The following is a 12,455-nucleotide window of genomic DNA, read 5'->3' as shown; positions in this document are numbered from 1 at the left end:
TGGTGAGTGAAGGGAGGAGGGAATTTATTGGAGAAAAGCTGTCATTTGAGTGCTTCTCACTTCTGCTTGCAGTCCTACATGGTGATGAGTCAGAGCCAGCAGGGTGTGTGAGAAACCCAGGTGCTTCTCTGGTGGGCTGAGGGGAAGCCCACACTCCAGATGCCTGGAGTCTTCCCACTGTTAAAAACAGAAAGGTAAAAAACCCAGCCCAGTGCAAGATCTGTAAGTGCTATCTGTCCAGCTTAAGAGAACACCGGTTGTGAAAATCTGGCAAATGCAAAGAAGGCTATCTAGAATTCAAACTGGGGCAGGGAGTAACGAAGAATCTAATTGCTTATCTGTCTACTCTCTAGAAAGGCATATGTTGTTGTAATAATGTGGAACTTTAATGAAGCCAATTTTGGGTGACTTGCAGAAGAAGTGGTTGGGGTTTTTTCCATGGAAAATTTCAGTGATGCACATTTTCCATTTCCATCAATGTTTTTAGCAGAAAATCTTAACTTTTTTTGATGGAAAACTAAAAACCCAAAAACTGATTTAGGTTTTTGTTTGGTGTTCAGCCAAAAATGTTTGGTTTTCACACTTTCAGTTTTACAATGAAGAACCGAAACAGACACTTTATGTGAACATTTCCAGTTTGTCGAAAACTCAATTTTCCATCGAAATATTTTTTTTTTGGAAAAATTTCTGCTAGTCCTAGTAGAGACATTAAAAGGTGGAAAGTGAAACATATTCTAGTGAGTTTTAAAATACAGTACCATGTGCACCATGAAGAGCTCAAGATTTCCCAGTGATTTTGACATTGTAATCTTTCCTTTTCTAGGCATATAGAATGGTTACTATCGGTGCCTCACAAGTGATTGTTGAGTTTATTATGGCATTTGAAAAAGCATTAGTACATTGAGACTAGCCATGACAAGAACTACAGAAATGATTAAGAGGCTGGTAGAACTGACTGAGGATACATTAAAAGTACACACATTTAGTTGCTTGGCCAAATGATGATTAGAAAGGGATATATTAACTCTGCACAAGTATCTGGTGAATGCAAACCCCAAGAAAAGAGAGAAGAACTCGTTAGTGTAGCACAAGGAAATTGGGAAAAGGTGTCAGGGATTTTCTGTTGACTCACTCTCTTAGCAGCAATTAGAACCTGGCATGTAGCTGCTGAAGTTCTGGTGAATCATTGTGGCAGGTGTAGCTCATTAAATCTACTTATGACACATGGGAGGTGGCAGAGCCCCTTTGGGAAGAGGGAACTAAGATAGACACTGACTCCTAGTGGAGGAAGTTTAGGCTGAGTGTCCATGTTGTGTTATTGGAGTCTGATCCAAAGCCCACTGGAGTCAATGTAACTTTCTACTGACTTCAGTTAGCTGTGTTCCAGGCCTTTGTGGGTGATCGGGTAGGGACTCAGGCCTTTCCCATTTTGGTACGAGTAATAAGATTTCCAGACTCCCTCCAGACACAATGGGTGAGGGGTGGAAGAAGTCCTGAGATGACTAGCACAACAAGAGTGATAGAAACCTGGGCTGCAGCCCAGCAGGAAGACTAGCAACAGCTCTAGGAGGAGCTGCTTCAGAAAAGACATCAAGAACAGCCAATTTATGTGAGGAAGCTAAAGCTGAGGTTTCTATGGAGTTGTTGCTTTTGAGCTATCTATAATGCCAAACCTCAGGGAGGACACTATGGACAGTAAATCAAGGTGTGAGTGGAGTATAGGGTGGGCACTCAAGCTTGTTCAGGGGACTACCAGTGCTGGGATAAAAAGAAAGCTAGTAAGTGACAGGATATGTATTAAAATGAGCATTGGGATACACTTTCCTAATGGTGAGATCTGCTAGATGGAGAAATCACCCTCCACATAAAATTGTGGGAGCCCACTTGCTGAAGTCATTTCAAACAGAATAGGACACAGCACTAGGGAACCTCCCTACACAGTTGTAGGGAGCAATCTTACACTGGCAGGAGGATGGACTAAAGGACCTAGTAGGTTTTTCCCATTTCTATTTCTATAGTTTCAAATATTCCTTAGTACAAAGAAAATCAGAACTAAAACTAGCTAATTTTAGGGATATAAAAGAGATGGTAGAGCATAGGTAGTTATGTTCCTTATCATGCTGTCTTTAGATTTTTCTTCAAGCAGCTTGGTATTTGATTAGAGATTCTGCAGTCTAATGGTAACAGGGAGGGATTAGGATTTATTCTTTCATAAGAGTAAGATTTTTCTGGCTAGATAGAACTGATCTGTATGTCTGACAAGTTTTACAGGTGGCTTAGCTGGAAAATTATTTAATTAAAAAAGTCATTGAAAGAGATTCTTTGGGCTGGTCTATCTTGAATAAATAAATTACTTTAGTGCAACTGAATTTATTAGTTTAAGAAAAAGAGAGAACTTATATAACTCCTAAAGTTATTCATGACATCAATCTAAGCAGATAAATTAATGTATACTAGATTTTATATTAACTTTCTGTTTCATCCTGAAAAGACTTAGAACTGTTTTTTCTTATGCTGCAGTTTCCATCTCATTAAATTTATTAATAATTATACAGCTACAAAATAAAATATTTGTTCCTGCCAGTGTAATTTACCTTCTAATAAGTATAAAGATTTCTATTAGCCAGAATTCAAACACAAAAAACCATCCCTTCCAGCAGCTGTTGATACTACCAGCAAATTTTGATTATAGGCATAAACTTTTATTATTATTAGGACTGTCAAATGATTAATAAAAGGCAATTAATCGTAAAAGTAGTCGCTATTAATCTCCGTTTTAATCACACTGTTAAACAATAATAGAATACCAATTTAAATTCAGCATGGAAGCATGTCCTCTGGAATGGTGGCCGGAGCATGAAGGTGCATATGAATGTTTAGCATATCTGGCACATAAATACCTTGCCAGCTATAACAGTGTCATGGGAATGCCTGTCACTTTCAGGTGACATTGTAAATAAGAAGAGGGCAGCATTATCTCCAGTAAAAGTAAACAAATTTGTTTGTCGTAGCAATTGGGTGAGCAAGAAGTAGGACTGAGTGGACTTGTAAGCTCTAAACGGGGCCACCCAGAGGATTCAGGGGGCCTGGGGTCTTCGGCAGGGGGGAGCCCCTGCTGCCGAATTGCCACTGAAGACCCGGCACTTCGGCGGTGGCTCTCGGGGCAGAAGGAACCCCCGCTGCGGGTCTTCGGGGCACTTCGGCAGCGGGTCCCGGGGCGGAAGGCCCCCCCGCCGCCGAATTGCCGACGATGACCCAGAGCGGAAGAAGCTCCGGGGGCCCGGGCCCTGTGAGAGTTTTCCAGGGCCCCCGGAGCGAGTGAAGGACCCTGCTCCAGGGGCCCCGAAAAACTCTCATGGGGGCCCCTGTGGGGCCTGGGGCCTTGGGCAAATTACCCATCTTGCCCACCCCGAGCGGCCCTGGCTCTAAAGTTTTACATTGTTTTGTTTTTGAGTGCAGTTATATAAGAAAATAATTTTACATTTGTAAGTTACACTTCCACAATAAAAATATTGTACTACAGTACTTTTATGAGGTGAGTTGAAAAATACTATTTCTTTTATAATTTTTACAGTGCAAATATTTGTAATAAAAATAATATAAAGTGAGCACTGTACACTTTGTATTCTGTTGTCATTGAAATCAATAGATTTGAAAATGTAGAAAAAATCCAAAATATTTATAATAAATTTAAATTGGCATTCTATTATTGTTTAACAGTGCAATTAAAACAGTGATTAATTGCGACTGTTTTTAAATCTAGTTAATTTGTTTTGCATTAATCGCTTGAGTTAATTGCGCTTAACTGACAGTTCTAATTATTATTTGTATTATGGTAGAGCCTAGAGTCCCCAGCTGAGACTAGGTCTTCATTGTGCTAGGCACTGTGCAGACAAGTGGAAAGCCTTGAATAGTAAATAGACAAGACAAAGAGAGGAAAGGGGAAACAAAGGCACAGAGAGGTGAACATGCCTTACGGTCACTCAACAAACAGTTCTCCTGAATCCTAGTCCTAGCCATATCCAGGACCCTTCTCCTTCCCTTGCCGTTTTGAGTTGAGAAGTTACCTAGCTGTGTTACTAGCACTTTCAATTTTCCTGTGTACTGTGGTCAGAGAATTTGTGGTCAAACATTTATTGATGTAACTTGACTCACATCAATAATCCCACTTTACAGGGATTTTAGGATTAGGTCCTGTAATTATAACTGCAGATGCAACAAGTATCTGTGAATGAAAAGATCTCAACTTATAAAAACCATCCCAAGAAACTCTTTTCACACTGGTAAATGGCCTCTTTCAGAGTCAGGCTTACAAAGCTTGCGTGCTGGTTAATCACTAAAGAAACAGTTGTGCACAAAAGGCAAAACTGCAAATACTATCCAAAGATCTCAAATTCTGGCTGCTCTCAGGCATAGCATCCAAACACAGTGGTACAGAGGCTCCTCCTATGGGGATTGCAGAGAAATACAAAGGATTAAAATAATGGAAACAAGTAAAAGGATGATTGAGAAACAGGAGGAGGAATATTAGTTAAATATCATAGTAAAATCCCAAAAAGCCACTTTGAGTGATATACCTTAAGTGCCAAGAAATTAAAAATGGTGTTTACATTTGCTTTACTTTGTGGTTTCATAACTTGCCATCTGTTTATAAATGATTTTTGTTTCTGAGCATTATTCATTTCAGCATCTATATGCACCTATAGCATCTATATACCCAGGAGTGAACTCTTTCAACTTGAAATACAGCCATATGTACAAGAAGCTCCCATCAGCATCAGTGCCATGCAAGGAGGCAAACTGCCACTCATCAAAATGGAAATATACCCCCCAAATGAATTCGGTCAGGCAGTAACATCCTGGCAGGCTACCTACATGTCAGAAGCCTGGGAACATTCATCAGGATCTAGCAACTCAATGATCTGGCTACAGTCAAAACACTGCAGGATATATCATCCTCTTGAGATGTGTCTATAGCTTCTCTTAGTGTGTGTGTGTGTGTGTGTGTGTGCATAACCCCCCTATTCATGGGAGTGGTACACTCGCTCTCTTTCAGAAGTGAACATACCCCATGTCATCCGCTTCTACAACTCCCCTTAATACCACAGCAAGATACTGCTCACGCCAAATGGCAATTGTCAGTGCAACTCGTAGACTCAAGGTCTTCATAGAATCATAGAAGATTAGGTTTGGAAGAGACCTCGGGAGGTCATCTAATCCAATCCCCTGCTCAAAGCAGGACTAACCCCAACTAAATCATCCCGGCCAGGGCTTTGTCAAGCCAGGCCTTAAAAACCTCTAAGGATGGAGATTCCGCCACCTCCCTAGGTAACCCCTTCCAATGCTTCACCACCCTCCTAATGAAATAGTTTCCTAATATCCAATCTAGGACACCCCACACACACACAACTTGAGACCATTGCTCCTTGTTCTGTCATCTGCCACCACTGAGAACAGCCTAGCTCCATCCTCTTTTGAATCCCGCTTCAGGTAGTTGAAGGCTGCTATCAAATCCCCCCTCACTCTTCTCTTCTGCAGACTAAATAAGCCCAGTTTCCCTCAGTCTCTCCTCATAAGTCATGTGCCCCAGCCCCCTAATCATTTTCGTTGCCCTCTGCTGGACTCTGTCTCCAGTTTGTCCACATCCTTTCTGTAGTGGGGGGCCAAAAACTGGACGCAATTCTCCAGATATGGCCTCACCAGTGCCAAATACAGGGGAATAATCACTTCCCTCGATCTTCTGTCAATGCTCCTACTACTGCAGCCCAATATGCCATTAGCCTTCTTGGCAACAAGGCACACTGTTGACTGACATCCAGCGTCTCCTCTACTGTAATCCCCAGGTCCTTTTCTGCAGAACTGCCGCTAAGCCAGTTGGTACCCAGCCTGTAGCGGTGCATGGGATTCTTCCATCCTAAGTGCAGGACTCTGCACTTGTCCTTGTTGAACCTCATCAGATTTCTTTTGGCCCAATACTCCAATTTGTCTAGGTCACTCTGGACCCTGTCCCTACCCTCCAGCATATCTACATCTCCCCCCAGCTTAGTGTCATCCGCGAACTTGCTGAGGGTGCAATTCATCCCATCTTCCAGATCATTAATGAAGCTGTTGAACAAAACTGGTCCCAGGACCAATCCCTGGGGCATTCCACTTGATACCAGCTGCCAATTAGACATCAAGCCATTGATCACTACCCATTGAGTCTGTCGATCTTGCCAGCTTTCTATCCACCTTATAGTTCATTCATTCATCCAATCCATACTACTTTAACTTGCTGGCAAGAATAATGTGGGAGACCATCTCAAAAGCTTTGCTAAAGTCAAAGGATATCATGACCACCGCTTTCCCCATATCCACAGAGCCAGTTATCTCATCATAGAAGTCAATCAGGTTGGTCAGGCATGACTTGCCCTTGGTGAATCCATTTTGGCTGTTCCTGATCACCTTCCTCTCCTCCAAGTGCTTCAAAATGGATTCCTCAGAGTTAGCTTTCTTACAGGAAAGCACCGTCTTATGTGCAGTCCCCACAGCCACACTGTGTCGGACATGGATGAATAAAATGTTTTAGACAGGGGCAAGGATTGGACATGCATTGCATTTTTAAAGGTGATAATGATGAATGACATTTAGGTCTTGTCTACACTACAAAGTTTTGTCAGCAAAAGTTATGCCGCTTTAATTAAAGCGCTTTAATTAAAACTGCTGTTGCATGTCCATACTAGCTCCTTGTATCAGCAGAGTGCATCCACACTAGCAGCTCTTACATGGATACAGCGAGCAGTACACTGTGGTAGCTATCCCACTGTGCAACTGGCCACAGGATGCTTCCAGAAGGGGTTACAATGCCTCATGGGGCAGGTACAGCATCACATTATGCAGGTTTTTCAATCCCATCTTTCCAGGGGCATCCTAGTAGATTGTCTGCAGCTTTTTTAACTGAAGTGGGTGGCGGGGGGGTGAGGGAGAGGAAAATGGTGTGTCTGGGGCGGGTGAGACAGCAAGCTGACCGACCTGTCCTGAGGCATGGGAGAGGGACAGCACCCTGCCACACACACACATCAGCCCCTGGCTCTGCTCGGCACAGCACTCTCTCCTGAAGCAGCCTGCTCTGCCTTCCTGCCTATGGTTCTGTGATTCCCTCCGAGTTCTCCTACAGCCTCCTCAGCTGCTGTGAGTGGCATCCTGAGCAGCATTGTGAGCTCTCCGAGCTGAAGAATGTCAAAGCAGCACAGCAGTCCCATCCCACCCCTGCTCCCTGCAGCAGCAGTCTGCCTGCCGCTGTGTTCCTAGTGTGGGGCAGAACAGGAGCATTCTACCATTAATGATTTGCTCTTTGTCCCCCCAAACAGAGCAGCAATGGAGCTTTGAACGGGGAGGGGTGCATGACTTCAGGGCAGCAGAGATCAAAACAGTGAGCTGAGTGGTTATGGCAGGCATTGTGGGATACTGGTGAAGCCAGTTATGTCAACAAAACAAACATCAGTGTCTACACTGGCGCTTTGTCACTTTAACTTTGCCACAAAAAGCTTTATGCCTCTTGTTGAGGTGGTTTTATTTTGTTGGCAAAAGTAGCTTTGTAGGGTGTACACCTCCCCTCGTTTTGTCAGCAAAAGGCAGCCAACAAAACTTGGTAGTGTAGACAAGGCCTTAGTCATCTTCTTAAATGAAAAGGAACCATTTTCTCACCAGGGCTCATTGACTGAATGTCAACAAGAGCGTGGCTCCACACAGTGGGAAAGAAGCAAGTACATTGATTTGTGTGTGTCAGGTAAATCTAGTAATGACAGTAATGGCCCTCTTCATGATGCAGATTGTTACATTAGGTTTTCTTATGAGAGTGGAGAGAAAACCCTTATGGACTCACAAAATGTCTAAGGGGCCATTCTCCTCACAATGCATTCGCACAGCTGACTTAGCCCAGTTGGCAGTCATGCTGCGATGGTGGTAATAATACTTTGTGACAGACATGGGCCTGAAATGGAACACCAGATCTGACTCTCCTTGAACGCTTGGGAAGTTGGAAACCAAGGGTAAAATTTTCAGAAACACCTATGTGACTTGGGAGCCTAAGTCTCATCAACAGTCAGTAGGACTTGTGATCTTTAGTCTCATATTCAGCATTGATTTAAGTTCCTAAATACCTGTTTTGCACCTTTCAGCTGAGGACCTCTAAGCACTTTCATTAAATGTTCACCATACACCTGTGAGGCAAGTAAGTATTATTATCCAAGATAGGATAAAATGAGGCACAGAGAGATTAAGTGATTTGCCTTAGGTCACATAGGAGTTCTGTGGCATAGCCAGGAACAGAGCCAAGGAATCCTGAGTAGAGTTGACAGGAATGACTTGTGTATTGTTAGGCCATAAAAGGCTGTCTGTATCCTTTAAGGTCTTCACCAAACGCGTGACAGGATTAAGTCTTCTGTTTATCTACAGCCCTCAGCCCTGATTCAACAAAGCACTTAAGCACATGCTCAATTTTGAGCATGTACTTAAATCCCATTTATTTAATTGGTACTTAAGAATGTGAATAACATTAAGCATGTGATTAAGTTCTTTGATGAATCAGGGCCATATAGAATTTAATAGAGATAAAATCAATAAATTAGCAGTGACTTTAAAAAAACCCAAACAAGCAAAACAAAACCCAAACCCCTTTAGAAAGGAGATTGTTCTCTATTATATTCTATAGGTTTTAAGGTATCCCATAGAATTCTATAGCAAGGATATAATTCTCTATCAAATTTTATGAGATAGTGGGGGAAACCAACTGGAAGGGTGGTTTTTTTTCATTTTTTTAAAAAAAAATTCTTTTAGATCCTTCCCATAAGAGTAATTATTTTACTAATTATTTTAAAATTTTCTTTTTTGAGGGAGGATTTTTTTGTTTGTGCGGGTTTTTTTTTTGTTCTGTGACTATAACTTTATTCCCCATAAATGTTCCCTGTAAAAGTCCTATGAAATATAGAGCAGTTTGCAAAAAAAGAAAAAAAATCTTAAGGTAAATATCTCATTCATTTCACTCGAACAACTAAGCATTCTGTATAAACATCTTTCCAACTGTATTTCCAAACTGGTGGCAAAAAACATGCTCCCCCTTTTCTTTTTTTTTAGGTCCCGTGCTGTAGTTGGTGGTTTCCAAATATTTACATTTTATTTTCATGAAACATAACAATATTTAATTCCTTTCCAGTTATGCTCTGTCCTGGCCAGTGTAGTTCAACAACAGAGTGCAGACAGAGGAAGTGGAGAACCCAAGAGATGGATTTTAATTAGAAGGCAATCAAGCCACCAGATGGCTCCCTGATGTTTTAAATCTCCACTTGGGTGTAATAAATTGACTTTTCTTGAAAAGAGTACCAGAGTAAATTTTTAAACAATGCCCCAAAGCTGAAATGTAAAGCAGTTCTGCATAGTTGTGAGCATAATTTGTAGATTCTGAGGTATACGTTGAAGTATTTTGTTATATTTGCTTAATAAAAGGCATCAATGTCTGCAAACCATAGTCTCCTTCAGAACATGCCCTCTGCTCACATCTCAGTATGATTTCCATTTAAAAATCTATTTGCATTCTTAGGTTGAATTAGTGGTGCCTAATTTAAAAAAACAAACAAAAAACCCCCACAAAAATTAAAATCAAATAGATTCCCAGGTAAGCAAATTTGTGCTTTTTTCCCAGCTCTCTCTGGCTCTCCGCTTCAATATTCTTTCAGTATTGATAGCAGTGGAAGTTTGACCCATGTAATAACAATACTTGGATCTTACAAAGCTGCCACTCTCATTTAACAGGAGGCATCGGGTGAACAAGTGACTTGCTCAAAGTCACACTGTGAGCTAATGGGAGAGCTGCGAATGGAATGAGAGTAGAATATGGGAGATGAGATCTGTGAGTTTCTGAGCAACAAATGTTGCCCTAAATTAGGGAAGTGCAGGTAGAGTCAGATTCTGGCCTCTGATTTCCACCTCACTCATTAGGAGTCCTCAGCAAAACAAAACTAATAAGCCTCCCAAATCATTGAAGAGATCTCATGTTAAAGAGGAAGGGAAAGTGTCATAGCAGCACAGATAAGGCAAATGGTGCCTTAGCAAACTAAGCACCAAGGGCTTAGGCGGGGGGATCGATCTAAGATACACAACTTCAGCTACGTGAATAGCATAGCTGAAGTCGAAGTATCTTGGATCGATTTACCTCTCATCCTCACGGCGCGGGATCGACATCCGCGGCTCCCCCTGTTGACTCCGCTACCACCGTTTGCGCTGCTGGAGTTCCGGTGTCGACGGGAGCGTGTTTGGGGATCGATATATCGCGTCTCGATGAGACGCAATATATCGATCCCCGAGAAATCGATCGCTACCCGCCGATACGGTGGGTAGTCTAGACATACCCTAAGACTCTGAAATTATTGGTTTGTATCTTTGCTGGGTTGACTCAGTCCTTTCTCCTTCAGCTGTAGCTTGAATTCCATGCCCATTATTATTGTGCAGGGCTGTTTGGGATGAGACTTTAACCATGTCTTGTCTGTTCTTTGTGGCCATTAAGGGTCTGATCCAAAGACAATGAGTAGTTAATGGAAAGACTCATATTGATCTTGGATCAAGACCTGCATATGCATTAGTGCTTTTTGGTAAGAATGAAGTTCTGCTCCAGTGTCCCGACAGAAGTTGTCCCTTAGTATTCCGGTGTGTGCCAGTTGTTTGTTGGCCTCCAAACCAGGCAGGGCTGCATTGCAGTGGTGGGAGATGGCACCTAGGGAGGAGATATTCAAAAACACAATTGTCAGGTGGCCTAATTGCCATTTGTGATTTTGAAAGTCTCCACCTACATTGCCATATACTGTATATTGTATCTGCAAGTAATGGCAAGGGCAAAAATGGAAGCCATTGCTTAAAAGTCTTGACAGAGCTGGGAATAGAACTCAGGTCCTGTTCTCTAACCACTAGACACCTCTATCGGGAAGCAGTTTTGTATCCACAGACTCTGTCACCAGCTGATTGGTTTTATGAAATGTTGTAGGAGCATTACTGTTATACCATAACACAACATTGTCACTTGTTAGACATTGGAACCTGGAGAAGGCTGTAGTGTCTGTGCACTGCATTTGGTGCATCTAGGACATTACCTTTTTACTACCTGTTATTTCTACGAGGCAGACGCCATTCTTTTTAAAGCACCTAAGAGTGGAGAATGGAAATAATGCAGCTGGGTAGCCATTCAAAATGCAGCTGCAGTCAGTCCGGGGAGTAGAGCGCAGCTTGCTTTGAATCTAAGCTCTCAAAATACTTGAGTGGTCAGATCTAATGTGCTAGTTTGGACCATAATGGAGTTGTAGCTAGCTCTGACATTCAGATCCAGAGTGAACATCCCTGGAATTCATGGGGCGATTGAGTCAGGGAGTTTGGGCCAGAGCTACCTTCTTTTATTAAAAAAAAAAATAGACACAACTTCCTCAGTAAAAATATCAACATTTTTTCACATCGGTAGTTTATTTTAATTAGGTACCTTACCAAGTTAAGTGCTGTGTAAATATCTACACACACACACACACATACATATTTAGGGGGGAAAAAAGGGATTTTCAACCTTGTGTTTTATATTTATTGTAAAGAAACATTTGGTATTTCTGTTTTCCGAACTTCTTGAGAATACCCCAGAAAGGATTCCTCTTAAATGAATCCTTAAACTTTTAATACAGTCACTGGACTGATATGTATTTGCCATATGTTTTTCTTAGCTGTGAAATGGTTGACTAAGGCCTTTACGTGGTCTGTAAAACTGAACTGATGACATTTTAATATTGTACAGGGAATACCGCAGCCAAATAGAAACCAGATGTTTGTGGTGCTGCAACATTTAAATTGATCAATTCTTGCTTTGGGGTAAAGGAGTGGGACTAGAGAGCTGAGTATAACAACCAGGGCAACATAAATAATATGGCTAGAGCAGAAGAGCATTTTCATCATTGGCTGTGAATGTTCATGCAGTTTTATAACACATTATTTAAAGGAGATCTAAAAGCACTTCATAAATTATCTGCCTGAAATCTGTTTTTCATATTGTTCTATAAGTGAATAGCCTCCTCCATCCCATAAACACATCTGGCTCACTCCCTGGACAGACAGACAGACTCTTTCTTTGTAAGACCAGGCCAGGATCTGAGTTTTTTCTGTCATCTATTATATGTTACAGAAGCTACAGAATAAGATTGCTATGTACCAAAAATGGACATATTAACATACTTGTTATAGGGATGTGTTTAGGTTCCTGTAAAATCATAGAAGATTAGGGTTGGAAGAGACCTCATGAGGTCATCTAATCCAACCCCCTGCTCAAAGCAGGACCAACACTAAATAAATCATCCCTGCCAGGACTTTGTCAAGCCAGGCCTTAAAAACCTCTAAGGATGGAGATTCCACCACCTCCCTAGGTAACCCGTTCCAGTGCTTCACCACCCGCC

The 12,455-nt window shown here is 41.8% G+C and overlaps 1 protein-coding gene across 6 annotated transcripts in view; it reads left to right on the top strand.

Moving 5' to 3' along the window:
• Positions 1–12,455, top strand: part of CAMK1D (calcium/calmodulin dependent protein kinase ID) — a 351,475-nt gene that overhangs the window by 238,167 nt on the left and 100,853 nt on the right. The window contains exon 1 of one of the 6 annotated variants that reach the window (XM_039519400.1): positions 47–194. The exons of the other annotated variants lie outside the window; for them this stretch is intronic. Coding sequence (XP_039375334.1) covers positions 160–194 — 35 coding nt within the window. The 5' untranslated portion in view covers positions 47–159. Of the gene's footprint in view, positions 1–46; positions 195–12,455 lie in introns of those variants that run through there. 6 annotated transcript variants of the gene reach the window in all.

The sequence above is a fragment of the Mauremys reevesii genome, linkage group 1 (genome assembly GCF_016161935.1).
Source record: "Mauremys reevesii isolate NIE-2019 linkage group 1, ASM1616193v1, whole genome shotgun sequence".
In the NCBI taxonomy this organism is placed as follows: domain Eukaryota; kingdom Metazoa; phylum Chordata; order Testudines; family Geoemydidae; genus Mauremys; species Mauremys reevesii.
The sequence above is the reverse complement of the archived record's forward strand: the minus strand, read 5'-3'. Positions and strand labels throughout refer to the sequence as shown.